The sequence below is a fragment of the Symphalangus syndactylus genome, chromosome 18 (assembly GCF_028878055.3).
Source record: "Symphalangus syndactylus isolate Jambi chromosome 18, NHGRI_mSymSyn1-v2.1_pri, whole genome shotgun sequence".
NCBI classification, from domain to species: domain Eukaryota; kingdom Metazoa; phylum Chordata; class Mammalia; order Primates; family Hylobatidae; genus Symphalangus; species Symphalangus syndactylus.
In genome coordinates this window covers 61,780,479-61,803,409 of record NC_072440.2, presented here as the reverse complement: position 1 = coordinate 61,803,409, position 22,931 = coordinate 61,780,479, and the positions used below count along the sequence as shown (strand labels likewise).

The 22,931-nt window shown below is 47.0% G+C and overlaps 1 protein-coding gene across 6 annotated transcripts in view; it reads left to right on the top strand.

Annotated features, from left to right (window-relative positions):
• Positions 1-22,931, top strand: part of LOC134733535 (serine/threonine-protein kinase Nek4-like) — a 56,439-nt gene that overhangs the window by 2,093 nt on the left and 31,415 nt on the right. For 2 of the 6 annotated variants that reach the window (XR_010117120.1, XR_010117118.1), the window contains exon 2: positions 12,778-12,898. The exons of 2 other annotated variants lie outside the window; for them this stretch is intronic. Coding sequence is in view for 1 of the 4 variants with exons in the window: in XM_063623427.1 (XP_063479497.1) it covers positions 12,778-12,898; positions 15,281-15,358 (199 nt within the window). In the remaining 3 variants the exon portion in view is untranslated. Of the gene's footprint in view, positions 1-12,777; positions 12,899-15,280; positions 15,359-22,931 lie in introns of those variants that run through there. 2 more of the 6 variants (XM_063623427.1, XM_063623428.1) reach the window with 2 other exon arrangements.

Below are 22,931 nucleotides of genomic sequence, written 5' to 3'. Positions count from 1 at the left end.
GGTTTCCCTGTTAGAATGAAAGCTCAGTGAAGCACATCTTGTTCACCATTGCATTACCAGCACCGCGTACCATGACAGGCTCACAGGAGGCATTTATTAAGTGATTGCTGGCTGATTTCCTCACGCCTGAAGCTATGACACCTGTGGCTTATTCCCATTTTCTAGGGGAGCCCCTGAGGCTCAGAAAGGGGGAGATTATTTGCTCAAGGCCATACTGGTGGAAAATGAAAAAGCTGGGTTTGAACCCAGGGCTCTATCCCACCCCGGGTGGTCAGTCTCTCTGGCTTTCCTTGCACCACGGCACTCCAAAACCTCCTCCAACCATGCTGGAGGCCTCTCTCCTGGCCGCCCATGGTCACTGCACAGCCCTGTGCACAGAGCCTGTCTCTGGTGCTGGGTTGGTGGGAGGTGAAGTTTTTGAAGCTTCCAGTACTGGAAATGTTGGTGGGCAGGGTACCTCGACCCCAGCTTTAAAAATAGGAAGCCTGAAATAGCTCTTTCTGGGCCTCCCCTTTGCTGTGGCCTTTGATGCTGCCTGAGTGTGCTGGGCTGAGAGTCCTGGCGTCCTGTGGCTGCCCTGGACAGGCTCTGTGGGGAATCCAGCCTGGAAGCCAGGCCCGGGTCGGAGCCACAGTCCACCACAGTAGTGGCTTCCTAAAACCAAATCTTTGCTCCCCATCTCAAGCAGGGGAGTTGATTGGTGATGGCCGTGGGCATCTGGGAGCCTCGGCAGGGCAGCCCTGAAGGAGATCCCAAAAGAAGGGTGTATTGAGTTCTTCATGCAGCTCTCCTGAACTTCCATCACCCATCTGAGCTAATGAATTTCTGTTAAATTCACACACTTCTCGCCAATCCACTGATCCAGGCCTGCATCCTCTCTTGTTCACACAACCCCAGCAGCCTTCTCACAGGTCTGTCTGCACTCCCTCTGTCCCCCTACAAATCCCACGCAGAAGTCAGAGGGATCTCAAAATGCAAATCTGATCATGAGACCCTCCTGCTTAAACCTGCCATGGCTCTCCTTCACCCTCTGAATACAAATCCTAATTACTGACTCACAAGACCTGTGTGGACCAGCCCTTACCTTTTCTCTTCAGCTTCCTACCGTGTATATAAACTTCTTTTTTCTGTCCTGTGTACCCTTGATGAGTCCTCCAGCCACAGGACTCTGGCACATGCTGTTTTCCTGAAACATATTTTCCCCCAGTTTGCCTAATTATCCCCATTGTTATTATCAGAGACAGAATCTTGTTCTGTCATCCAGGCTGGAGTGCAGTGGCACGATCTTGGCTCACTGCAACTTCCACCTCCCAGGTTCAAGTGATTCTCTTGTCTCAACCTCCCGAGTAGCTGGGATTACAGGTGCACACCACCATGCGCGGCTAATTTTTGTTTTAGTAGAGGCAGGGTTTCACCATGTTGGCCAGGCTGGTCTCGAACTCCTGACAGATCAAGTGCTCTGCCTGCCTCGGCCTCCCAAACTGCTGGGATTACAGGCGTGAGCCACCACGCGTGACGTAATTATCCCCCTTATGCAGGCTTCAAATCTCAGCCCAGCGTCCTCCGTGGCTTCAATGACCAAGCCAGTCTTCTGATGCACAATTTTCTGCTTTGCTCACCTCTCTTTGGAAGCCCTAATCATATGTATTTGCTCTATATGTATTTGTTTAGTTCTTTGATTTCATTTCCATCTCTCTTGCTAGGCTCTATGAAGGCAAGGGCCAGGCCTGATTTTGCATTCAGTATATCCACAGAGCACAATATATAGTTGAGGCTTGATAGGTATTTATTGAATGAATGAAAGATCAAATGAATGAATGAATGGGTGGTCAAACCCAGAGACTAGGACTTGACCAACAGGAAAGACTCCTTAGAATTAGTCACGTCCAAGCACGAGGCCATGGAGACACCTGTCATGCTAATGAAAATCAAGCACTCAGATAAAAAGCTTGTCTTGTTTTCTCAACATGTGCCCATTTCTTCATCTGAAAACAACTCATTGTTCAGGCACAAATGCTTCCCCCTCCTCGAGTTAGTGACCACCCCCATTCATCCCTTCCAGAGCATAGACTCCAGAATCTGTTGCAGTAACTCTTTAGAACTGCGTGTCTTAACCAACCTCATCTCAACATTCTCATCTGGAAACAGGGTTCATGTGGCTTGCTTGGCAGGACGTGTGGCCTACAAAGTGATGAATCCATAGCCTGGTGCCCAGCTGCTGCATAAAAACATAGTTTCTCCATTTTTAAACTTGTAATGCTTCCTCCTACTTTGGGTACCACCAGAATGCTCCAAGCATCTCAGTCTAGAGAGTGTAAAGAAAAGTATCCAATAAATGCTTTCATTCTAGGCAGGGCTACTCATTCTCAACTTCACCACTTTTTTTTTTTTTTTTTTTGAGACAGGGTCTCACATCACCCAGGCTAGGGTACAGCGGCACCATCAGGGTTCACTGCAGCCTCAACCTCCCTGGGCTCAGGTGATCCTCCTGCCTCAACCTCCTGAGTCTCTGAGACCACAGATGCACCACCATGCCTCGCTAACTTTTTTATTTTTTGTAGAGATGGTGTTTCTCCGTGTTGCCCAGGCTCATCTCGAATTCTTGAGCTCAAGCGATCTGCCCTCCTCGGCCTCGCCATCAACTTCACTCCTCTTGATGTGTGGTGGGGGCTGCCCTGTGCACTACAGGATATTAACTGCACCCCTGGCCTCTACCAGCCAGTTGGCCAGTAGCAACCCCCAACACGTGATGACCAAAAATGTATCCAAACATTGCCAAGTATCTCTTGGGAGCAAAATCACCCCAGGTTGAAAACTGTAGGGAATTAGGGATATTCATACTACGGATAAGGATTTCTAAAGAGGATAGTGGATGGAGTCACTAATGGGATTTCCAGCAGGATTGCAGACAGGTGGTGAAAATTTAGGACAAATCATGCAAAGTAGGTGTTTGCCTCCCCCTTCTACATGAGATGGACTCGGATAAACCATCAGGGATGAAGGGGATCAAGTCTCCCATTTTATAGATGAGGAAGTAGAGGTCCACAGGGAAGGGCTTTGTTATTGGGCAAGCAGTGAGATCTGGGTGCCTAAAACACACCCGTACAAATGCATATGCATGTAATATGTGCATATGTATTAGATAAATAAACATATATGTAGCAACTCTATTAGAAATGGAACTCTATTAGAAATGTAGAACTCTTGAGGCCAAGCCTTCAAGACCAGCCTGGCCAATGTGGTGAAACCCTGGCTCTACAAAAAATACAAAAATTAGCTGGGCGTGGTGGTGTGCACCTGTAGTCCCAGCTACTTGGGAGGCTGAGGCACAAGAATCTCTCGAACCTGGGAGGCAGAGGTTGCAGTGAGCTGAGATCGCACCACTGCACTCCAGCCTGGGTGACAGAGCAAGATCCTGTCTCAAAAAAAAAAAGATATGTGGTCACAAATAGGAAAGGAATTTTTTAAGATTTTTTTTTCTGTGTACCCATGTGTGAGTACCCATACACTCACACGCATGCACACAGACACAGGTTTACCCTAACCTTCTTGCTTCCTTTTGTTAGTTCAGGGAGGAGAAAGCAGGGGGAATTTGGGGTGCATTTACTACCTGCAATCTTTTGGCTTTGGGAACTCAGGAGGAGGAGGAGGCAGGACAGAAAGAGCAGATGGAACAGGTACCCTTTTGGTTAGCCAGAGGGGACATTGGTGAACTAAGTGGGAAGAAAAGTGTCATTTTGTCCTTTTGTCTTACGAAGCTATTTTGGTGGCATTCAGTTGGTTTTGAATGAAAGAAGCTGAATTTTACCACTGATTGTACATGAGTTGTTAGTGAACAACAACCACCACAAAAGTCTGGGAACTGCGGGAAAGTATGATGGGGCCATGGGAAATGGCCTGCCCTTCCTTCATCCAGAGGTGGCTGATGCCAGTCTCCTGGCAAGGCCTGTTGGGCTTCTCCTAGGATGCACTGTGCGTGGTGGTCAGGACTCCGGGCATCAGACTGACAAGGCTGGCAGGGGTGAGGGCCTTTTCCAGAACAAGGGGTCACATATGCAAAATTATCAAGGCAAGAAAAACTACTGGGCAAGAGGGAATGGAGGTGGCTCTGCATGCAACCGTGGCTTCTGCAGGGTGTGGGAACAAGAATGATGGCAGGTGATTCTGGCAAGGCAGCAGGGCCCAGGTTGTGGAGGTAAATGTTGACCCTGGAAAAGAGTGTGGGCTTGCTTCTGAGGGCACTGGGGAGCCATGGGAGAATTCTGAGGAAGAGAGTCAACTGGCACAATTGGCCCTGGGGAACATTCCCTCTGTCTAGTGTGAGGAGTTGGGGAAAGAGGAAAAAGGCTGGAAGCTGTTCCCTTTGGTTGAGTGAGAGAGGCCAACCACCTGCGCTATCCAGGCAGGGGCATGCCAAGGACGGGGCAGGATTTCCCTGGTGCACCCATTCCTTTTAAGGGGGACTTGTGATCACAACAGTCTCAGTGTGCCATGTGGTCCCATCTTTTGCACCTTTCCTTTCTTTTGACACAGAGTCACGCTCTGTCACCCAGGCTGGAGTGCATTGGTGCCATCTCAGCTCACTGCAGCCTCTACCTCCTGGATTCAAGCAATTCTCGTGCCTCAGCCTCCTGAGTAACTGGCTTTACAGATGTGTGCCACCCTGCCCAGCTAATTTTTTGTATTTTTAGTAGAGAAGGGGTTTCGCCGTGTTAGTAATAGCTGGTCTCGAACTCCTGGCCTCAAGCAGTCTGCCTGCCTCAGCCTCCCAGAGTGCTGGGATCACAGGTGTGAGCCATAGGGCCCAGCTTATACTTTTCAAAGCACATTTGTCCATTTCTTGTTTCAGACATTCTTTTGATTAGAAACAAAATGTTAGTACTTCCCTGACACCATTCCCTTTTCTCCTCCTACTTTAATTTTTGTATCTTTTTTTTACTTTAACTACATGTGCCTAACCACAAACAATATATAGTATTGTTTCCACATTTTGTGTAAATGTTAAACTCTATGTATCATTTAGCAAATTGCAATTTTCCCTTCAACATTATGTTTCCAAAGCCAGGCCAGGTGGCTGATGCCTGTAATTCCAGCACTTTGGGATGCTGAGGTGGGCGGATCACTTGAGGTCAGGAATTCGAGACCAGCCTGGCCAACATGGTGAAACCCTGCCTCTACTAAAAATACAAAAATTAGCCGGGCGTGGTGGTGGGCACCTGTAATCCCAGCTACTCAGGAGGCTGAGGCAGGAGAATCCCTTGAACCCAGGAGGTGGAGGTTGCAGTGAGCCGAGATCATGCCACTGCACTCCAGCCTGGGCAACAGAGTGATACTCTGTCTCAGAAACAAAAACACTATGTTTCCAAGACCTATTTACAGTTGACTCTTGAACAGTGAGGGAGGGAGAGGCACTGACTCCTTCATGCAGTCAAAAATCCACCTGTAACTTTTGACTCCCCCAAAACTTAACTTCCATTGAACAGAAGACTTGCCAACACCATAAACAGTGGAACAACACATGTTTTGTATGTTGTAGGTATTCTATATTGTATTCTTGCAATAAAGTAAGCTAGAAAAAAGAACATGTTATTAAGAAAATCAGAAGGAGGAGACTATATATTTACTATTCATTAAGTGGAAGTGGATCATCATCAAGGTCTTCCTTCTGGTCATCTTTATATTGAGTAGGCAGAAGAGAAAGAAAAGAGGAGGCTTTGGTGTTGCTGTCTGGTGAGTGTCAGAGATGGAAGAAAATCCAGGAATAAGTGGACCCACACAGTTCAAACCCATGTTTGAAGGGTCAGCTGTATATTGCCACATATAGTAGATTTAGATCATTCATCTTAGCTGGTGTGCAGAGTTTCACAGCAGAGGTATAATGCAAGTTATTAATCCAGTCTCTCTTTTTTGTTGTTGTTGTTTTGAGACGGAGTCTCATTGTGTTGCCCAGGCTATAGTGGCACGATCTCAGCTCACTGCAACCTCCGCCCCCTGGGTTCAAGTGATTCTCTTGCTTCAGCCTCCTGAGTAGCTGGGATTACAGGTGCCCACCACCACACCTGGCTAATTTCTGTATTTTTAGTAGAGACGGGTTTCACCATCTTGGCCAGGCTGGTCTTGAACTCCTGACCTCGTGATCCACCCGCCTCCCAGTCCCGTTTTGATGGACACTTGTGTTGCTTCCAGTGGCTGCTGCTGTACACCATGCTGCCATGAATAGCCCATGCGCATCCGGAGCCATGTTACTTCACCTCTCCTTGAGGGGCCTTGTGACTGTGCCGAGAGCAAGAACTCTGCAACTGGGCTGACTGGGTTCAGATCCCAAATCTGTAATTTACGGGCTGAGCAACTGAGCAAGTTACTTAAGGACGCTGTTTTTTCATCCAGAAAAATGGAGATAATAGCAGTACTTCCTTTAGAAGTTGTTGTGAAGATTAACCTATTAGCGTCTGTGAACCACTTAGTACTATGAGGTGTTTAACATAATTATTATGCGGCTAAAACTTGAGCATGGGGATGTGCTCACTTATTTGTGGGAGCTAAAAATTAAAACAATTGAATTTATGGAGATAGTAGAAGGATGGTTACCAGCAACTAGGAAGGATAGGTTGGGGAGTGGGGTTAGGGGAGAAAGAAGGGATGGTTAATGGGTACAAAAAAATAGAATGAATAAGATCTAGTATTTGGTAGTACAACAGGGTGGCTATAGTCAACAATAATTTAATTGTACATTTAAAAATAACTAAAATAATGTAATTGGATTGTTTGAAACACAAAGGATAATTACTTGAGGGGATGGATACCCAATTTACCCCGATGTGATTATTATGCATTGCATGATTCTATCAAAATAGCTCATATGCCCCATAAATGTATACACCTACTATGTATCCACAAAAAATTAAAAATGAAAAAACATTGAGCATAGGAGAAGGTGTGAGTGGAGCTGTCCCAGCCTCGTCTCCCAGGCTGTGCGACTTTGAACAGGTCACTGCACTGCTCTGGTCTCACCTTCTACATCCATGAAATGGTGGTGTCATAAGGATGACATGAGATGATGTGTAGCCTGTAACAGACGCTCGACTAAGATTCATTTTTCTTGTCCCACTTCTTTTCCTCACCCTTGTGAGGTCGTTCAGGCACATGTCATCAGGCACCTTCTTCGACAGATAAGGATACTGTGGCTCAGAGAGGTGGAGAGACTTTCTGCAGGTCACCCAGCGTGTCAGAGGTGAATAGACTCTGCAGGCAGTGTCCCTGGGGTGGGTCCTAGTGGTTGTGGTTGCCACACCTTGGAGCCAGCCCAGCTCTTTCTGCAGACCCCATTACACAGCCCCCGTCCCTGACCTCCAATCCTACCCTCCTCACTTAGCCTCCAAGCTTGGCCACCCACTGTGTTCTTGTGCTGAGGTGGAACAGACACAGTCATCCACGTGGCCTCTTAGGAACAGCCACCAAATGTTCCCATATCATAGCAACCACAGAATCAAAACAAGCCCTTAATGAAAGATCAAAAAAGACAGGGAGCTGGAAAGCCCACTCCCTGAACCAGCCAGCCCTCTGAAGATTCCTACTGCAGGGGTTTCAGGTCAGGGAGTTTATTTGATTTACATCTTCAAATTTAAAGGAGTCCCCTTCCCGCTCCACATTGTTAACTTCTAGCAGACTGTGGCTGGGAGCCAAGAAGCAGGTTTTAAATACACAAAAGGAAACAGAGCATGGCAAGGTCTGGAGGACAGAAGCCATCAGAGAGTGGGTGTTGCGGGGGGTGGCAGATCATAGAGGCACTGCACCATGCCTGGAGCCAGGGAATGACTTTTGCTTGGCCCTTGAAGTTTCTGGAGGCTGAACTTAAGTGCTGCAGCCTCTTGTACCCACTGCTGAGCCTTTAGTTGGCTCCTTGCAATGAAATCACAAAAGGGAAAGCCAGGAAGGCCCTTAAAGACCACTTGATCCAATGGTTTCTAAATTTTTTTTTTTTTTTTTTTTTTGAGATGGAGTTTAGCTCTCATTACCCAGGCTGGAGTACAGTGGCGTAATCTTGGTTCAGCACAACCTCCGCCTCCCAGGTTCAAGCGATTCTCCTGTCTCAGCCTCCCAAGTAGCTAGGATTACAGGCATGCGCCACCACGCCCTGCTAATTTTGTATTTTTAGTAGAGACGGGGTTTCACCATGTTGGTTAAGCTGGTCTCGAACTCCTGACCTCAGGTGATCTGCCCCTATCAGCCTCCCAAAGTGCTGGGATTACAGTCATGAGCCACCGCACCCGGCCCCAAACTTGTTTTTTAAGCAAAGAAATTGTTTCCTGGATAACCTCACATAAAGCATCCCAGTATGTAAAGCAGATAACAGTATTGGACGTGACAACCTGGAATTCCGTCCATGGGGACTCTTCTCCTTGTCCTTGCACACACACAAACCCTTCAGCTTATGCTTCCAACGTCAGTGTCCAAAGAAACTTCAGACAAATCCAGCCCCTTCATTCACAGATGGAGATGTTATTGTTAGTTATAGTAAATATTAGCTAACTACCAGTACTTACACTTTAAACATGCCATAGGAGAATGATTTTATATGTCTGATAGCATCAAATCCCCACAACTACCTGATAAGCTAAGTATTATAATGACCCCCATTTTGCAGATGAGTAAACAGAAGTCTAGAGAGGTACAATCACTTCCCAGTCACTCAGCTGATAAGTGGTGAAGGCAGAATTCAGAGCCCAATGTGGCTGACTCTATAGCCTGTGCCATTCACCCCTATATGGGTTGCCCAGGGAGGTTAGAGACTGTCCCACAGTCTCATAGTAGCTGAGCCGGGACAACGAGGTGGCCTGGTGTGGAGGGAAGCTCACGGGTGTGTGGGGCTGGAGCTCTGGGTCCAAGATGTTCATCAGCCGCCTGTGCTGGCTGTTTGGTAAAAGACTGAGGGTGAGTGGTCAATGAGCATGAGAGGAGGAAGGGAGCCTTGGGAGACCACACTGGAGAACCTGAAACTAGGGAGCTATAGCAGGTGTCTGAGCTAGAGAATCCTACCCTTGGCTGCACATCAATATTGGGACAATAGGCCCAGATGTGTCATTCCCAATAATCACAATGGGGCAGGATGTTGCTCAAAGCACTTTACTGGCATGATCTTAATCATCACAAAGCCTCTGTCAGAGAGGTGATGTCATGATACCCATTTTACAGATGAGGTCATTGGGGGCTCAGGGAAGTGAAGTGCTTTGTCCAGGGTCACATGGCTGATGAGTGGGGGAGCTGACACTTGAAGCCAAGACTGGCTGACTTTCAAGCCCACATGCCTCTGTCAGTTAAGTGTGGTGACGGTAATGCTGTGTAACAAACAATCCCCCAAATCTCAGTGCTGTAGGACAGTAAGTGTTGATTTAGCTCGCATGTCTAATATGGGTTGGCTGAGCCAGGCTGGGCTCAGCTGGGCAGCTGTGTGCTCATCCATGTGTCTCTCATCCTCTCCTGGGATCAGTGGACTAGCCTTGGCATATTCCCCTCCTGCTCATGGCAGGAGTGCAAGGGGGTGAGCAGAAATACACAAAGTCTCTTGAGGCCTAGACTCAGGACCACACAGAGTCACTCCTGCCTCATTCTGTTGACCCCAGCAAGTCTCAGGGCCAAACCCAGTGTCAATAGGTAGGAAATGGTACTCTGTTCTTTTAATGGGAGGAACTGCAAAGTTGCTTGGTAAGGGTGAGAATACAAATAAGGGTAAAGAATTGGAGGCAAGTTTTGCATTATACCATATTGTCTGTGCTGGTTTAAAATATGTTCACACAGTCTTTGATAATCCCTTCAAAAGATGGAGCCTAATTCTACATCTCTTGGGTGTGGGCTAGCCTTACTGACTCCCCTTTAATGAATAGAACAAGGTGGAAGTGATGGTGTGCAACTTCCAAGGCAAGGTCATAAAAGACATTGTGGCTCCCTCCTCGCTCTCTTGAGGATCACCCACTCTAGGGAAGCCAGCTGCCGTGTTGTGGGGATACTCAAGCAGCCCAATGGAGAGACCCATGTGGTGAGGACCTGTGGTCTCCAGCCAGCAGCTGTGTGAGTGGCCCATCTTGGAACCAACTCCTCCAGCCCCAGTTCAGCTGCAGCTGACATCCTAACTGCAACCTGATGAGAGACCCAGAGTCAGAATTGCTCAGACTGAAGTTGCTCCTTAATTTCTGACCCACAGGAACTGTGAGACAACAACTGTTCATTGTTTTGAGTTGTCAAGTTCTGGGGTAAATTTGCTTGCAGCAATAAATACGAATGCTGTGTCTAAATATTCTGCCAACTCACTGCTGCCATAGCAAGGCCCATCATAACAAGCAAGGCTTGGATGGAAGCAGCTTTGTCTTCTCCCCAGAGAACCAGCAAAATCCCAACAATTTACCAAGATTAGAGAACCAAAAATACCCATGGAAACTATAGTTGTTAAGAAACATCTGTTTTTGAGCTGCCTAAATTGGGTAGTTCTCAAAAGGAATAAAAATGTATCAGAGGATGGGGACAGCTGGGTGGGGACTGATGCCAACTGCCTGGCAGGCTTAGCTGGTCACTCGGGTTCCTTCTCAGAGCTGAGGCAGGGAGAAAGATCCAAACAAAGATCTGATGGGGCAGATTAGACAGAGCTGCCTGTAGCAAGGCACTGAGGGCTGTGTCCAGCTGCAGGGGCAGTACTTATGTTTAATGCACCCCTACTATGTGCCAGGTGCAGGGTGGGCACCTGCATTTGAGGACCAGGGATTGGGGTGTTGGAAGATTTTGGCTTTTGGCCAGGACTAAAGGGTGAGAGGTAGTATGGAGAAGGAATTAAGGACCTGTGGAGAGGCCTGGGCTTGAATCCTGGCATTGATGCTTACCAGCTCTGAGGCTTGGTACATGGCCAATCACTTAAACACTCTGGGCCAGTTTCCTCAACTGTAAAATGGGCATATTCACAGTGCCTACTTGACCCATCCTTGTGGTCCTCTCAGACTTGCTTTGTAGCATTCCTCCCGGACTCCTCAGGTTTTATCAGTCCTGGTGCCCTTCCATTGTAGCACATCCTTGGATCAGAGTGATGGGTCCAGGAATAGACACATGACCCAAGGGAGGCCAATCAGGTGAATATAGGGAGATGTTCTTTCTTTCTTAAGGTGGCTACATTTAGGACATGAGCCAGGGTTGCCAGTGTCACCCATCACGTGTACCGTATGAATAACTTGTCTAAGACCTGGCAAGAGATGACGGAGCCTAATGACATTGTTAAAGATCCTGGATCCAGCCATACCTGAAGCATATCCAGAATTCCGGCTGAGTACCTGTACTAGTCAATGTTCTCCAAATAATATATACAGGCATAACCCAGAGATATTGTAGGTTTGGTTGCAGGCCACCTCAATAAAGTAAATATTGCAATAAAGTGAGTCATAGGAATTTTTGATTTCCCAGTGCACATAAAAGTTACACTATACTGTAGTGTATTAAGTGTACAATACCGTTATGTCTAAAAACCACTATATATACCTTAATTAAAAATACTTTATTGCTAGCAATCATCTGAGCCTTCTGCAAAGTGTAATCTTTTTGCTCGTGGAGGGTCATGCCTCGATGTTGATGGCTGCTGACTCATCAGGGTGGTGGTTGCTGAAGGTTGGGGTGGCTGTGGCAGTTTCTTAAAATATGGCAACAATAAAGTTGGCCACATTGATGGACTCTTTCTTTAAAGATTTCATGGAAGCATATGATACTGTTTGATAGCACTTTACGCACAGTAGAACTTCTTTCAAAATTAGAGTTAATCCTCTCCAACCCTGCTGCTGCTTTAGCTATTAAGTGTATGAAATATTCTAAATGTGGCCAGGTGCGGTGGCTCATGCCTGTAATCCCAGCACTTTGGGAGGCCGAGGTGGGTGGATCACCTGAGGTCAGGAGTTTGAGACCAGTCTAACCAATATGGTGAAACCCTATCTCTACCAAAAATACAAAAATTAGCTGGGTGTGATGATGGGCGTCTGTAGTCCCAGCTACTTGGGTGGCTGAGGCAAGAGAATCACTTGAATCCGGGAGGTGGAGGTTGTAATGAGCCAAGATTGTGCCACTGCACTCCAGTCTGGGCCACAGAGTGAGACTCCTCAACGATGTTCACAACATCTTCACCAGCAGTAGATTCCACCTCAAAATACACTTTCTTTGTTCATCTATAAGAAGCAGTTTCCCATTCATTTAAGTTGTTTTTTTCAAAGAGTTAAAATCTCACTTTGGCACCTAAACTGGAGTGCAGTGGTGTGATCATACCTCACTGCAGCCTCAAATTCCTGGGCTCAAGTGATCCTCTTGCCTCAGCCTCCCAAGTAGCTTGGGACTACAGGTGTGCACCACCACGCCCAGCTTAAAGTTATGAGATTGCAGCAGTTCAAGAACCAGCAGGCTGGATACTCAAGAAGAGCTCATGTTTTTGTTTGATTTGGAAAACAGGAGAAGATCAATGCCCCAGCTCAATGCCAGTAGTCAGGAAAATTTTCCTCTAACTTGCAGGAGTATGAGCCTTTTGTTCTATTCAGGCCTTTAACAGATTGGGTGAGGGCCACCCATATCAGGGAAGATAATTTACTCACTACCAATTCATGTGTTAATCTTACCAAAAACACCCTCACAGACACACTCAGAATAATGTTTGACCAAATATCTGGGCCCCCTGGGGCTCAGTCAAGTTGACACATAAAATTAACCGTCACAGCGTCCAAGTTATGTGATCTAATACCTTCCCCTATTTTTTTTTTTTTTTAGACAGGGTCTTGCTCTGTCACCAGGCTGGAATGCAGTGGCACGATCTCTGCTCACTGCAAGCTCTGCCTCCTGGGTTCAAGTGATTCTCCTGCCTCAGCCTCCCAAGCAGCTGGGACTACAGGTGAGTGCCACCACACCCAGCTAATTTTTGTACTTTTTAAGTAGAGATGGGGTTTCACCATGTTGACCAGGATGGTATCGATCTTTTGACTTCGTGATCTGCCCACCTTGGCCTCCCAAAGTGCTGGGGTTACAGGCGTGAGCCACCACGCCTGGCTACCTTCCCCTATGTGTTTTAAACACATTTTGGTTGATAGAACTTGCTCACAACCAACAGTTTGAATGATAGAAATACTTATTTCATAGGGATGGTGAAAATACAAATGATCTCTCTCATAGCACAATGCCTGAGGGAGACAGTGGGTGCTCAAAAATAATAATCATTGATGCATGTTATAGAGAAATATCATGGGAACAGGATTTCCCCATTTTGCTCCCACTTCTTTCCACAATGCTGACACATAAAATTAACATCAGTGTCCAAGTTATCTTCCCCTATTTGTTTTAAACACATTTAAAAACACGTTTAAACAGAAATAATAATCACAGATGCATGTTATAGAGAAATATCATTGAAGAAGTCAGAAAACAGGCAGACATTTCTTCTACTTCCACTACATCACGTCCTCTCTCTTTTTTTTTTTTTTTTTTTTGAGGCAGAGTCTCGCTCTGTCGCCCAGGCTGGAGTGCAGTGGCGCTATCTCGGCTCACTGCAAGCTCCGCCTCCTGGGTTCACGCCGTTCTCCTGCCTCAGCCTCTGGAGTAGCTGGGACTTCAGACAACTGCCACCATGCCTGGCTAATTTTTTGTATTTTTAGTAGAGATGGGGTTTCACCGTTAGCCAGGATGGTCTCAATCTCCTGACCTCCATCATGTCCTCTCTTTATCAGGGATACCCAATGGTTTTAGGCAGATGAGACAGACCCTGCAATCCACAGACAAACTCTATGTTCTAAGATGTTTGGCACGGTTATTCATAAGCTCAAAGATGAGGAACCTGTAGAATCTTCCTTGAGGCTATCGTCTGGTACATAATCTAATTTTGATGTCTAAAGCTTAACATCACTTCTGTCTTTCTCTTTGCATTTTCTGTAATAAATTCTAATCTCACCCAGACTAATGGATGCCTAGGGTGGTAGAGATAAAAATCTGTACTCAGGAAAGCAAAATGAAATACACATTAAAAGCTTTTAAACTAGGTATCCTTGCTACATATCTTTTGAAGCATAGTGGATGTATTGATTTTGACCACTAGCGTCCCTTCCTTGATGAAACCATGCCTCCCTCACTCCCCAGAGGCTGTTAATCACTGTTGTCTGCCCTCCTCACCACAGCGGAGGGCCTATGACCAGGCTGAGCCAATCCTAGCACCCATGTCAATGTCCTCTTTGGCTCAGCGATTGGTCCTGAGGTGAACATGTGACCCAAGCAGAGCCAATCCAAATCCTTAGTTGGATTTCTATATAGATGCTGAGAGAGAGGGAGAGCCATAGATAGATAGATAGATAGATAGATAGATAGATAGATAGCCATAGATAGATAGATAGATAGATAGATAGACAGACAGACAGACAGACAGACAGACAGACATTATGGATTACAAGCCGTAAGGATGAAGCTTGGGACTGCCTGTCACTAATTTTTTGTATTTTTTTTATCTTTATACCTAGTAGAGGGAGTAACACACGGAAGATAGATGGAGAGAGAACTGAGTGCCAGCCACATGGGTCAATAGCACATGAGAACCTGGATCTAACTGCATTTTCCGTATCTTGCTTAAATTCATTTGAGCTAAAACAATGATCTCTGGCTGTTCCACACTCCTCAAATTCACTTAAAAATGATGAAGAAAGCTACAGACCTGTTTGTGCAAAAGAGTTCCAGCTTGGGCCATGCTAGGCTGAGCGTCTCCATGCCAGATGGCCAAGATTCCCACTACCCTTTTGTATTCTGGAAATCCGCCCTGGTGCCCCAACCTGCAGATCTTGGATGGAGAGGACTGGGATAGGATACCGAAATCCTGACTCTCTGAGCCTCAGTATTATTCTCTATCAACTGTAGATAACAGTCCCTACCTCAAAGGACAGTAAGAGAATTAAATAAGATTAATTTTACTAGTTAATAAATTAATGGGCTGGCACAGAGGAAGTGCCCCACCAGCAGGAGCTGTCTAGCCCCAATACTCAGAGTTCCCAGCCTGCTGCGTCCTCTCCTGCCTGACCCAGTTTTTCATCTAAATTTGGCCATTGGCCCAGGCCCTGGCCTATTTTAGGTACACCTCTTTTTGTTGCAGGAAAAAGGGACCCAAACAAGCTACCTTAAAACAAGGGGTTTATTGTAAGAATGAATAGAGACAGGAACATGGAGGGGGTGGAGGCAGGGAAACCCTCAGGACTGAAGCTGTTTTGATGCGAGAATTCTTTTTTTTCTTTTTCTCCTTCAGAAGGAATCATTTCACCTGTCACACATCCTTGCAGAAAGGACCTTTTGCCAGGCCTGGATGTAAACAAACCTCAGAGAGGTATTGTCAAAGGCTAAGTCTCTCTTGCATTGGTAGGGAGATAATGGATTTTGTTGTTGTTGTTAATAATTTTGGTTGGAGTTTTAACAGCTCTCAGGCCCGTGAGGTCTGCAGTGAGAAAGGAAGTGGGCAGGAATGTCAGAATGGAGGGACATGTGAAGTGACTGTTATTTATTATCCAAAGCAGGATACCTTAAGAATGAAAGAGGCACTATGAAGAATTACACAAGGACGATAGACATGAAAACAGTCCAGGGAAACCAGGACATAGGGTCACCTTAAGAGTACAAGGGTCTGGGAAGGAAGGGATGGGGAAAGTGAGTTCTCAGACTGAAAAGAGGTCCAAGAGTGTGGCTACTGCCCAGGAAGTGCCAGGTTCATAAGTGGAGGGCTGGACGGCCGGGAAGGAAGCACCTGGGTACCTAGAGATAATTTTATATTGCCTGCCCACTAGGTAGACAACCTTCAGATATGGCTTGATCTAGGGGCTCAATTTTCAACAGGATCCTGTTTCTCTCTCTCTCTGTGCTCATGGAACTTTGATCCATCTGCAACAAAGGCCAATGGCAGCCCACGGTCTACACAGAGGGAGACCCAGGCCCTTCCACTCATCTTCTCAGACTTCCACTCTCCAATGTTTGAAACCATAGGAGACCTCTATACACTGGCAGGTCATGGAGAGAAACTCCCCAGATACTTAGAATGGGAAAGTGGGACTGAAAATGAACATCCCCGTCCCATCCTGGATCAGTGTGGGCACCCTTCCTGTGACATGCAAAGCTCTTCATACCACATCTGTACACTCAGAACTCGATACATGCTGTGAGTCTTCCCTGACCTCCCCCACTTCCTCCAGGTCTCTGCTTTCTAGTGACCGCACCTCTCCTTGACTCTTCCCTTTGTCTTCCTGATCGACTTCTAGCCCTGACCCTTATCTCAAAGCTTAGCAATGCTGAGACAGCCTTTTCCACTCCCCAGGTAGGCCCCAGAATGCTCTCACCCCTGGGGGATCATGGGCCCCTCCCTATGATAGACATATGTGGCTCTTCTCATCCAGCTTATTACCTCTCCCTTTTGTGTGGCAACAATGCCCCAGTATTGCTAGAATGGGAACCCCCCTCACTCACATTCATTCTCTATGCTTTCAAGGAAGCCATCTCCACCCGGGATATGAGTAGTGGAACATAGGACCTAAACTAAGCCAGCCCGCACATTCTGTCTCTCTGGCCTCTAACTAGTCTAAGTATGGATCAGTCAGAGTCTGTGCATGGCCTAAAGTCCTAAGAAGAGCCTGGGGATTCTTTTCTGAGGCTCTTGGAGGGATGAAGATGGAATGCAGAGCTGTCAATGCCATTTTTGTTGAGGGATCTGCACATGTTGTCAAATCCAAGGAAGTCATATTGAGAAGTAGAGAAACAGGGTCTTGGTGAATGTCAGTGAAGCCCCTGGACCAAGCCATACCTGAAGGTCTGCCCTTGGGCTGTTCAAACACAGGAGCCAATAAATTCCCTTTTCTCAGGTCAGGTTCTCTGCTACTTGCAGTTGACAGAGCTCTAGCTGAAGATTAGGACCCTTGGCCAAGAGGATGCTCAAACCAAAGGGATAAACAGATTACGTAGCTGCTCGCACAAAGCTCTGAGCCCTGCCCTCCCATAGGGTAAATTTCCAGGGTCTACTTAAAACTATTGACCCACATCCTTCTATCCACTAACCCATGCTCTCTTACACAATCTAGTCCTGGCAATATTATGAAGTAGGTTAAGTCTGTTTCTGAAGCTCCAGTGTCCCACCTGACTGCCCTCTGTGCAGCCCCCAGCCCACAAAGTGGGTCTACACAGCCTAGTTCATGAATATCTGGGCTGCCTGGAGCTTAGTGGCTCCCCACCTCCCTCTGCTCAGGGTCCCAAATCCCACTGCTGTCTCCAAGACCCTGCAAAACCCAGCCCCTGACCTCCCTGTGCTTGTCCTGCACTGTATGCCCCTCACTCTGGGTGCCAGCGACGTAGGTGACTTCCCGGGTCCTTGACTCAGCAAGCTCTTTCCCATATTGGGGCCTTTGGAGATGCTGGTTCCTCTGGCCAAGAATCCCTTTTCCATATTTGCACCTAGTTATCTTCTAATCCTCCTTTAAGTCTCAGGTGAAATGTCACTCCCCCAGCAAGTCCTTTGTAGCCTTTAATCCAGATCAAGCCAACCCATTTTACATTCTCATAGCACCTTGTGGCTTATCTCTTGGAACTATAATTCTGTGCTTAGTCGCTCCTTGGGGGCTGTCACAAAACTTGGCACATAGTAGGTTCTCAGAAACATCTGGATGAGTGACGGTAGCAGGCACAAGCCCCACCAGCAGGCAGCACAGAAAGGGAACAAAGATCAAAAGGGAGGTGGTGACTTGCCCAGGGTCACACAGCAAATCTATGGCAGTGTGGACACCTGAGTCCAGACTCTTTGGTGCTCTTATGAGCCCAGAGGTGGCCGCCCATCCCTTTACCTGTAGGTACTTTTTCTGTTTACATCCAGAAGGTCTTTTCTGAAACTCTGTGGCTGCCCTGCTGATGGAAGGCCTGAGCAAGTGGCAGAGATGTGAGCCCAGCAGAAGGTATGGCTGTCTTGGGGCCTAGCAAGGATGAGCTGGGTTAAAGTTTATCCCATTTCCTGAATATCTGAGTCATCAGATCAAGAGCAGGTGCAAGGAGCATGATTGTGTGGGTGAGACCCCTGTGTGTCAATGGCCCCGACATTGCTACAAGGCCCAGAACAAAAGAAGCAGAAGGCCCTGAATGCAGTAATTTCTCCTCCTGATGCTCCACCATGATCAGTGGCTACACTTGGGTTTCAATCGCAGCTGCGTGACCTTAGGCAAGTTACTTCACTACTCTGAGTCTGCTTGCCTCTTTGTGAAACATGAATATTAATAGTAACAACCTCATTAGGTAGTAATGAGAATTAAATTAGACGATAACATGTGCCTGTAACTGCCTTATCCAGAAAAGGTGCTCAAATTGCACCCCCTGGGCAATGGCTTAATATACCTACCCAAAAAGCAACTGTAATATTTATTGCTTTGTTTACTTATTGTCTGAACACCCCTCCAGAGTGTAAACTCGACAAGGGCAGATTTCTTCTTCTTTTTTTTTTTTTTTGAGACAGTCTCGCTCTGTCACCCAGGCTGGAGTGCAGTGGCACGCTCGGCTCACTGCAAGCTCACCTGCCTCCCAGGTTCACGCCATTCTCCTGCCTCAGCCTCCCGAGTAGCTGGGACTACAGGTGCCCGCCACCACGCCCGGCTAATTTTTTGTATTTTTTTTTTAGTAGAGACGGGGTTTCACCATGTTGGCCAGGATGGTCTTGATCTCCTGACCGCGTGATAGGCTCGCCTTGGCCTCCCAAAGTGCTGGGATTACAGGAGTGAGCCACTGCACCCGGCTGACAAGGGCAGATTTCTAATGGATCATGTTCGCCAGTGAATTCCTGGCATGGTGCCAGGCACATAGAAGGCACTTAATAAATAGCGAATGGATGGATGAATGGGCAGATGGGTGGGTGAGTGAATGGGAGAGTGGATGGGTGGATGAAGAGATGCATAGATGAATGGATGGGTGGATGTGTGGGTGGATGAATGAGTAGGTGAGTGGACCGGAGGGTGGATGGATGGATGGATGGATGAGTGGAAAGGTGGGTGTAAGGGTAGGTGGATGGGTGGATAGATGAATGGATGGATGGATGAATGGGTGGAAGGGTGGGTGGAAGAGTGGGTGAGTGGGTGGATGGATGGATGGGTGGGTGGATGGGTGGGTAGATGGATGGGTGGATGGATGGATGGAAAGGTGCGTGAAAGGGTGGATGGGTTGGTGGACAGATAAAAATGGATAGATGGGTGGATGGGTGGTTGAATGGGTGGGAGAGTGGGTGGATGGGTGGGTCTGTGAGTGGATGGGCTGGTGGATGGATGGATGGAAAGGTGAGTGGAAGGGTGGGTGGATGAATGGATGGGTGGTTGGATGGATGGATGCAAGAATGGATGGAAAGGTGGGTAGAAGGGTGGGTGGATGGGCAGATAGATGCATGAGTGGATACAAGGATGGGTGGATGATAGATGAATGCATGAACGAAGGTATGGATGAATGGATGGTTGGGTGAATAGGTGGAGATGTGGAAAGGTGGGTGGGATGGGCTGCGTGGATGGATTTGTAGGAAAAAAAATGTAAGCTTTGGTTTCTGAAAACCTAGATCTCCAGCCTTGGCCTTACACTCGTGTCTCTAATTCTCCTCCCTCTCTCATCTTGGTGTGCATAGCCCAGGTAGCTGTGAGTGCAAAGAACAATAGGATAAACATTCAGCACTCTTGGGTATTATTTTTAGTTTCCATGCTGCAGAGGTCAGAGTGTCAAATAACAAAGAGAGATCTTTTCTCTCTCAAGGAAAGAATCGGTCACATCTGCGTGGGTAGCAGTGGAGGTGGGTGTTAGTTTGTTTGGTTTAACAGCTATTTGACTCAGACCTCCTGCCAGCAGGAGTGGGTGACCTTTCCTTGGAGCTCTGGGCACCAAGCCAAGCCTAGGAGGGCAGTTCCCTTTGCTCATGAGCTCTGTTAATGTAGTTGTGTCCTGCTGAGATTCAATTCCCACTGACTTCCCTGTTGCCACCAAATGTGTGCATATGAGGGCTCTGCAGAAATAAGAGTCACAGGGGCCTGGAATGAGAGCAGAGGAGGAGGTGCAGAAATTGAAATACCAGTCATACACACCCTGTTACATTAACTCTTTGTGGTAGACTAAGATAATAATAACCACACAAAGAGTCTGTCTCTCTGAGTCCACACTCTTTTGCAATGTACTTTGTTGCTTTTCCCCTCTTGAATTTATGACTTGCTTTGGCCAACAGGATGTGGCATGAGTGATGTGGGTATTTTCCAAGGCTTGGTCTTAAAGGGTGCTGCAGTTTCTCTTGCTGTTTTGGAACTTTGGTTCCACCAGGCTGTGTAGAAGCCCAGTTTCACCTGGGTGGATGAGAGGCCACATGAAGAAAACTGGAGATGGCCCAGTAGACAGCCAGCACCAAATGCCAGACACTGGCAGTTGGCCTCTTTAGCTCAGCCAATCCTTTAACCAAATGCAGCCTTGTGAATGAAATCAGGCAAAATTGGGGGAGGAACTGCAAAAGCAACCCAAAGCATCAGGAGCCACAAGGCAATGTTGTCTTAAGGCACATTGTGGGGTGGTTTGCAACCCAGCAAAGGCTAATGAAATGCTTCTGTAACAAACATCCCCAAAACTCATGGCTCAAATGATAAAAATTTTCTTCTTGTTTCCATCCCAGTCTGTAGGGACCAGCCCCACAGGGTCGGTGGGTCTCTCCCTGTGTGCGGCGACGAGAGAGTGTAGAAATAAAGACACAAGACAAAGAGATAAAAGAATAAGCAGCTGGGCCCAGGGGACCACTACCACCAATGCGCAGAGACCGGTAGTGGCCCCGAATGTCTGGCTGCACTGTTATTTATTGTATACAAAGCAAAAGGGGCAGGGTAAAGAATGTGAGTCTTCTCCAATGATAGGTAAGGTCACGTGTCCACTGGACAGGGGGCCCTTCCCTGCCTGGCAGCCGAGGCAGAGAGAGAGAGAAGACAAAGAGAAAGACAGTTTATGCCATTATTTCTACATATCAGAGACTATTAGTACTTTCACTAATTTACTACTGCTATCTAGAAGGCAGAGCCAGGTGTACAGGATGGAACATGAAGGCAGACTAGGAGCGTGACCACTGAAGCACAGCATCATAGGGAGATGGTTAGGCCTCCGGATAACTGCGGGAAGGCCTGACTGGTGTCAGGCCCTCCACAAGAGGTGGAGGAGCAGAGTCTTCTCTAAACTCTCCCGGGGAAAAGGAGACTCCCTTTCCTGGTCTGCCAAGTAGTGGGTGTTGTTCCTTGACACCTTTTGCTACCGCTAGACCACAGTCCGCCTGGCAACAGGCATCTTCCCAGACGCTGGCATCACCGCTAGACCAAGGAGCCCTCTGGTGGCCCTGTCCAGGCATAACAGAAGGTTCACACTCTTGTCTTCTGGTCACTCCTCACTGTGTCCCCTCAGCTCCTATCTCTGTATGGCCTGGTTTTTCCTAGGTTATGATTATAGAGTGGGGATTATTATAATATTAGGATAAAGAGTAATTACTACCAACTAATGATTAATGATATTCATATATAATCATATCTAAGATCTATATCTGGTATGACTATTCTTGTTTTATATTTTATTATACTGGAACAGCTCGTGTCCTTGGTCTCTTGCCTCGGCACCTGGGTGGCTTGCCGCCCACATCAGTCTGGTGTGGATGAAGACTTCTGCTCCGTGTAGTCATTGAGGAGCCCACATTTCTTCTATACTCGCTTTTATCATATTACAAGGTTCCTCTACTGAATCCTTAGGCAATGAGGAAAGAAAGTGCATGGAAGATGTCCCAGGAGGCTCAGGGGTGAGGCATGGAAGTGACCCATGTCACTCCTGCCTCTGTTCCACTGGTGGAACTCAAGTCTTATGGCTAGGTGGATAGGAAGAAGAGGGAAATGGCATAGGAAACAACTAGCCAATTCCAGCCTCTCTTACCAGACTCTGGGCTCAGTGCTTTGTCTTCAGCATCTCACTAAAGGCTCATAGTCACCCTTTGGGATAGGGACTATTCAGCAGTCACCCACAGATTTGCACAGCTGTCGCACTTGAGCCAGTGATGAATACAGACAGATACGGTTGCTGTTCTCTCATGGAGCTTACATCCAAGGGAGAAGTCAATCCCTAAATAAGGAAACTAATAGATAAGTAATTTCAGAGAGTGATACATTCTATGCAACACATATCAGAGTGGTGGTTTAGAGTGAGGGGTGCTATTTTGGATAGGGTGGGCAGAGGAACTTTCTGCGAGGAGGTGACTAAATTAAGATCTTACTGTGAAGATGTTTAGTTGCCTGCTACCCTCCACTTCTCCCTGAATAAAACAGCCGTGCTCTACTGCTGAGTTCAGCAATATCCCTGGATATATAAGCATGTTTCCTAGCTTCCTTGCAGGAGGGTTGGATAGGAGTAAATAAGTTGTTAGATGGACATTGCTTTTAAGTTCCTTAAAAGAGGAAGACTCAACTCAGAGGTGAGAATAATTTTGCCATTCCTTCCTTTTTCCTGCCTATAATGCAGATGTGATGGCTGGTGCTGCAGCAGCCATCAGGCACTATAAGGTGAGATGCTAAGAACGGTAGGGCAGGAGGACACAAGGAGCCTGCATCTTGTGGAAACGCTATACTGCCCTGGATGTCATCCTTCTATACTTCTTTTGTGTGAGGGAAATAACCATGGTATATCTTGTTTATACCGTTATTATTTGGAACTGCTGTTGCTGAATGCAATTCCTACATAATACAGGCTGTATAATGGGGTTTTATGATGAGCAAATTGAGACTTAGAACAGTTAGCACTTCTTGCAAAGTAACATAGTGGAATTGAGGAGTTAGGATTTGAACTCAGGTCTGTGGGGCCCTAAGTTCAGAGTTTTGGTTGTAGCCCAGCCTCCCTTGGCTGGGGGT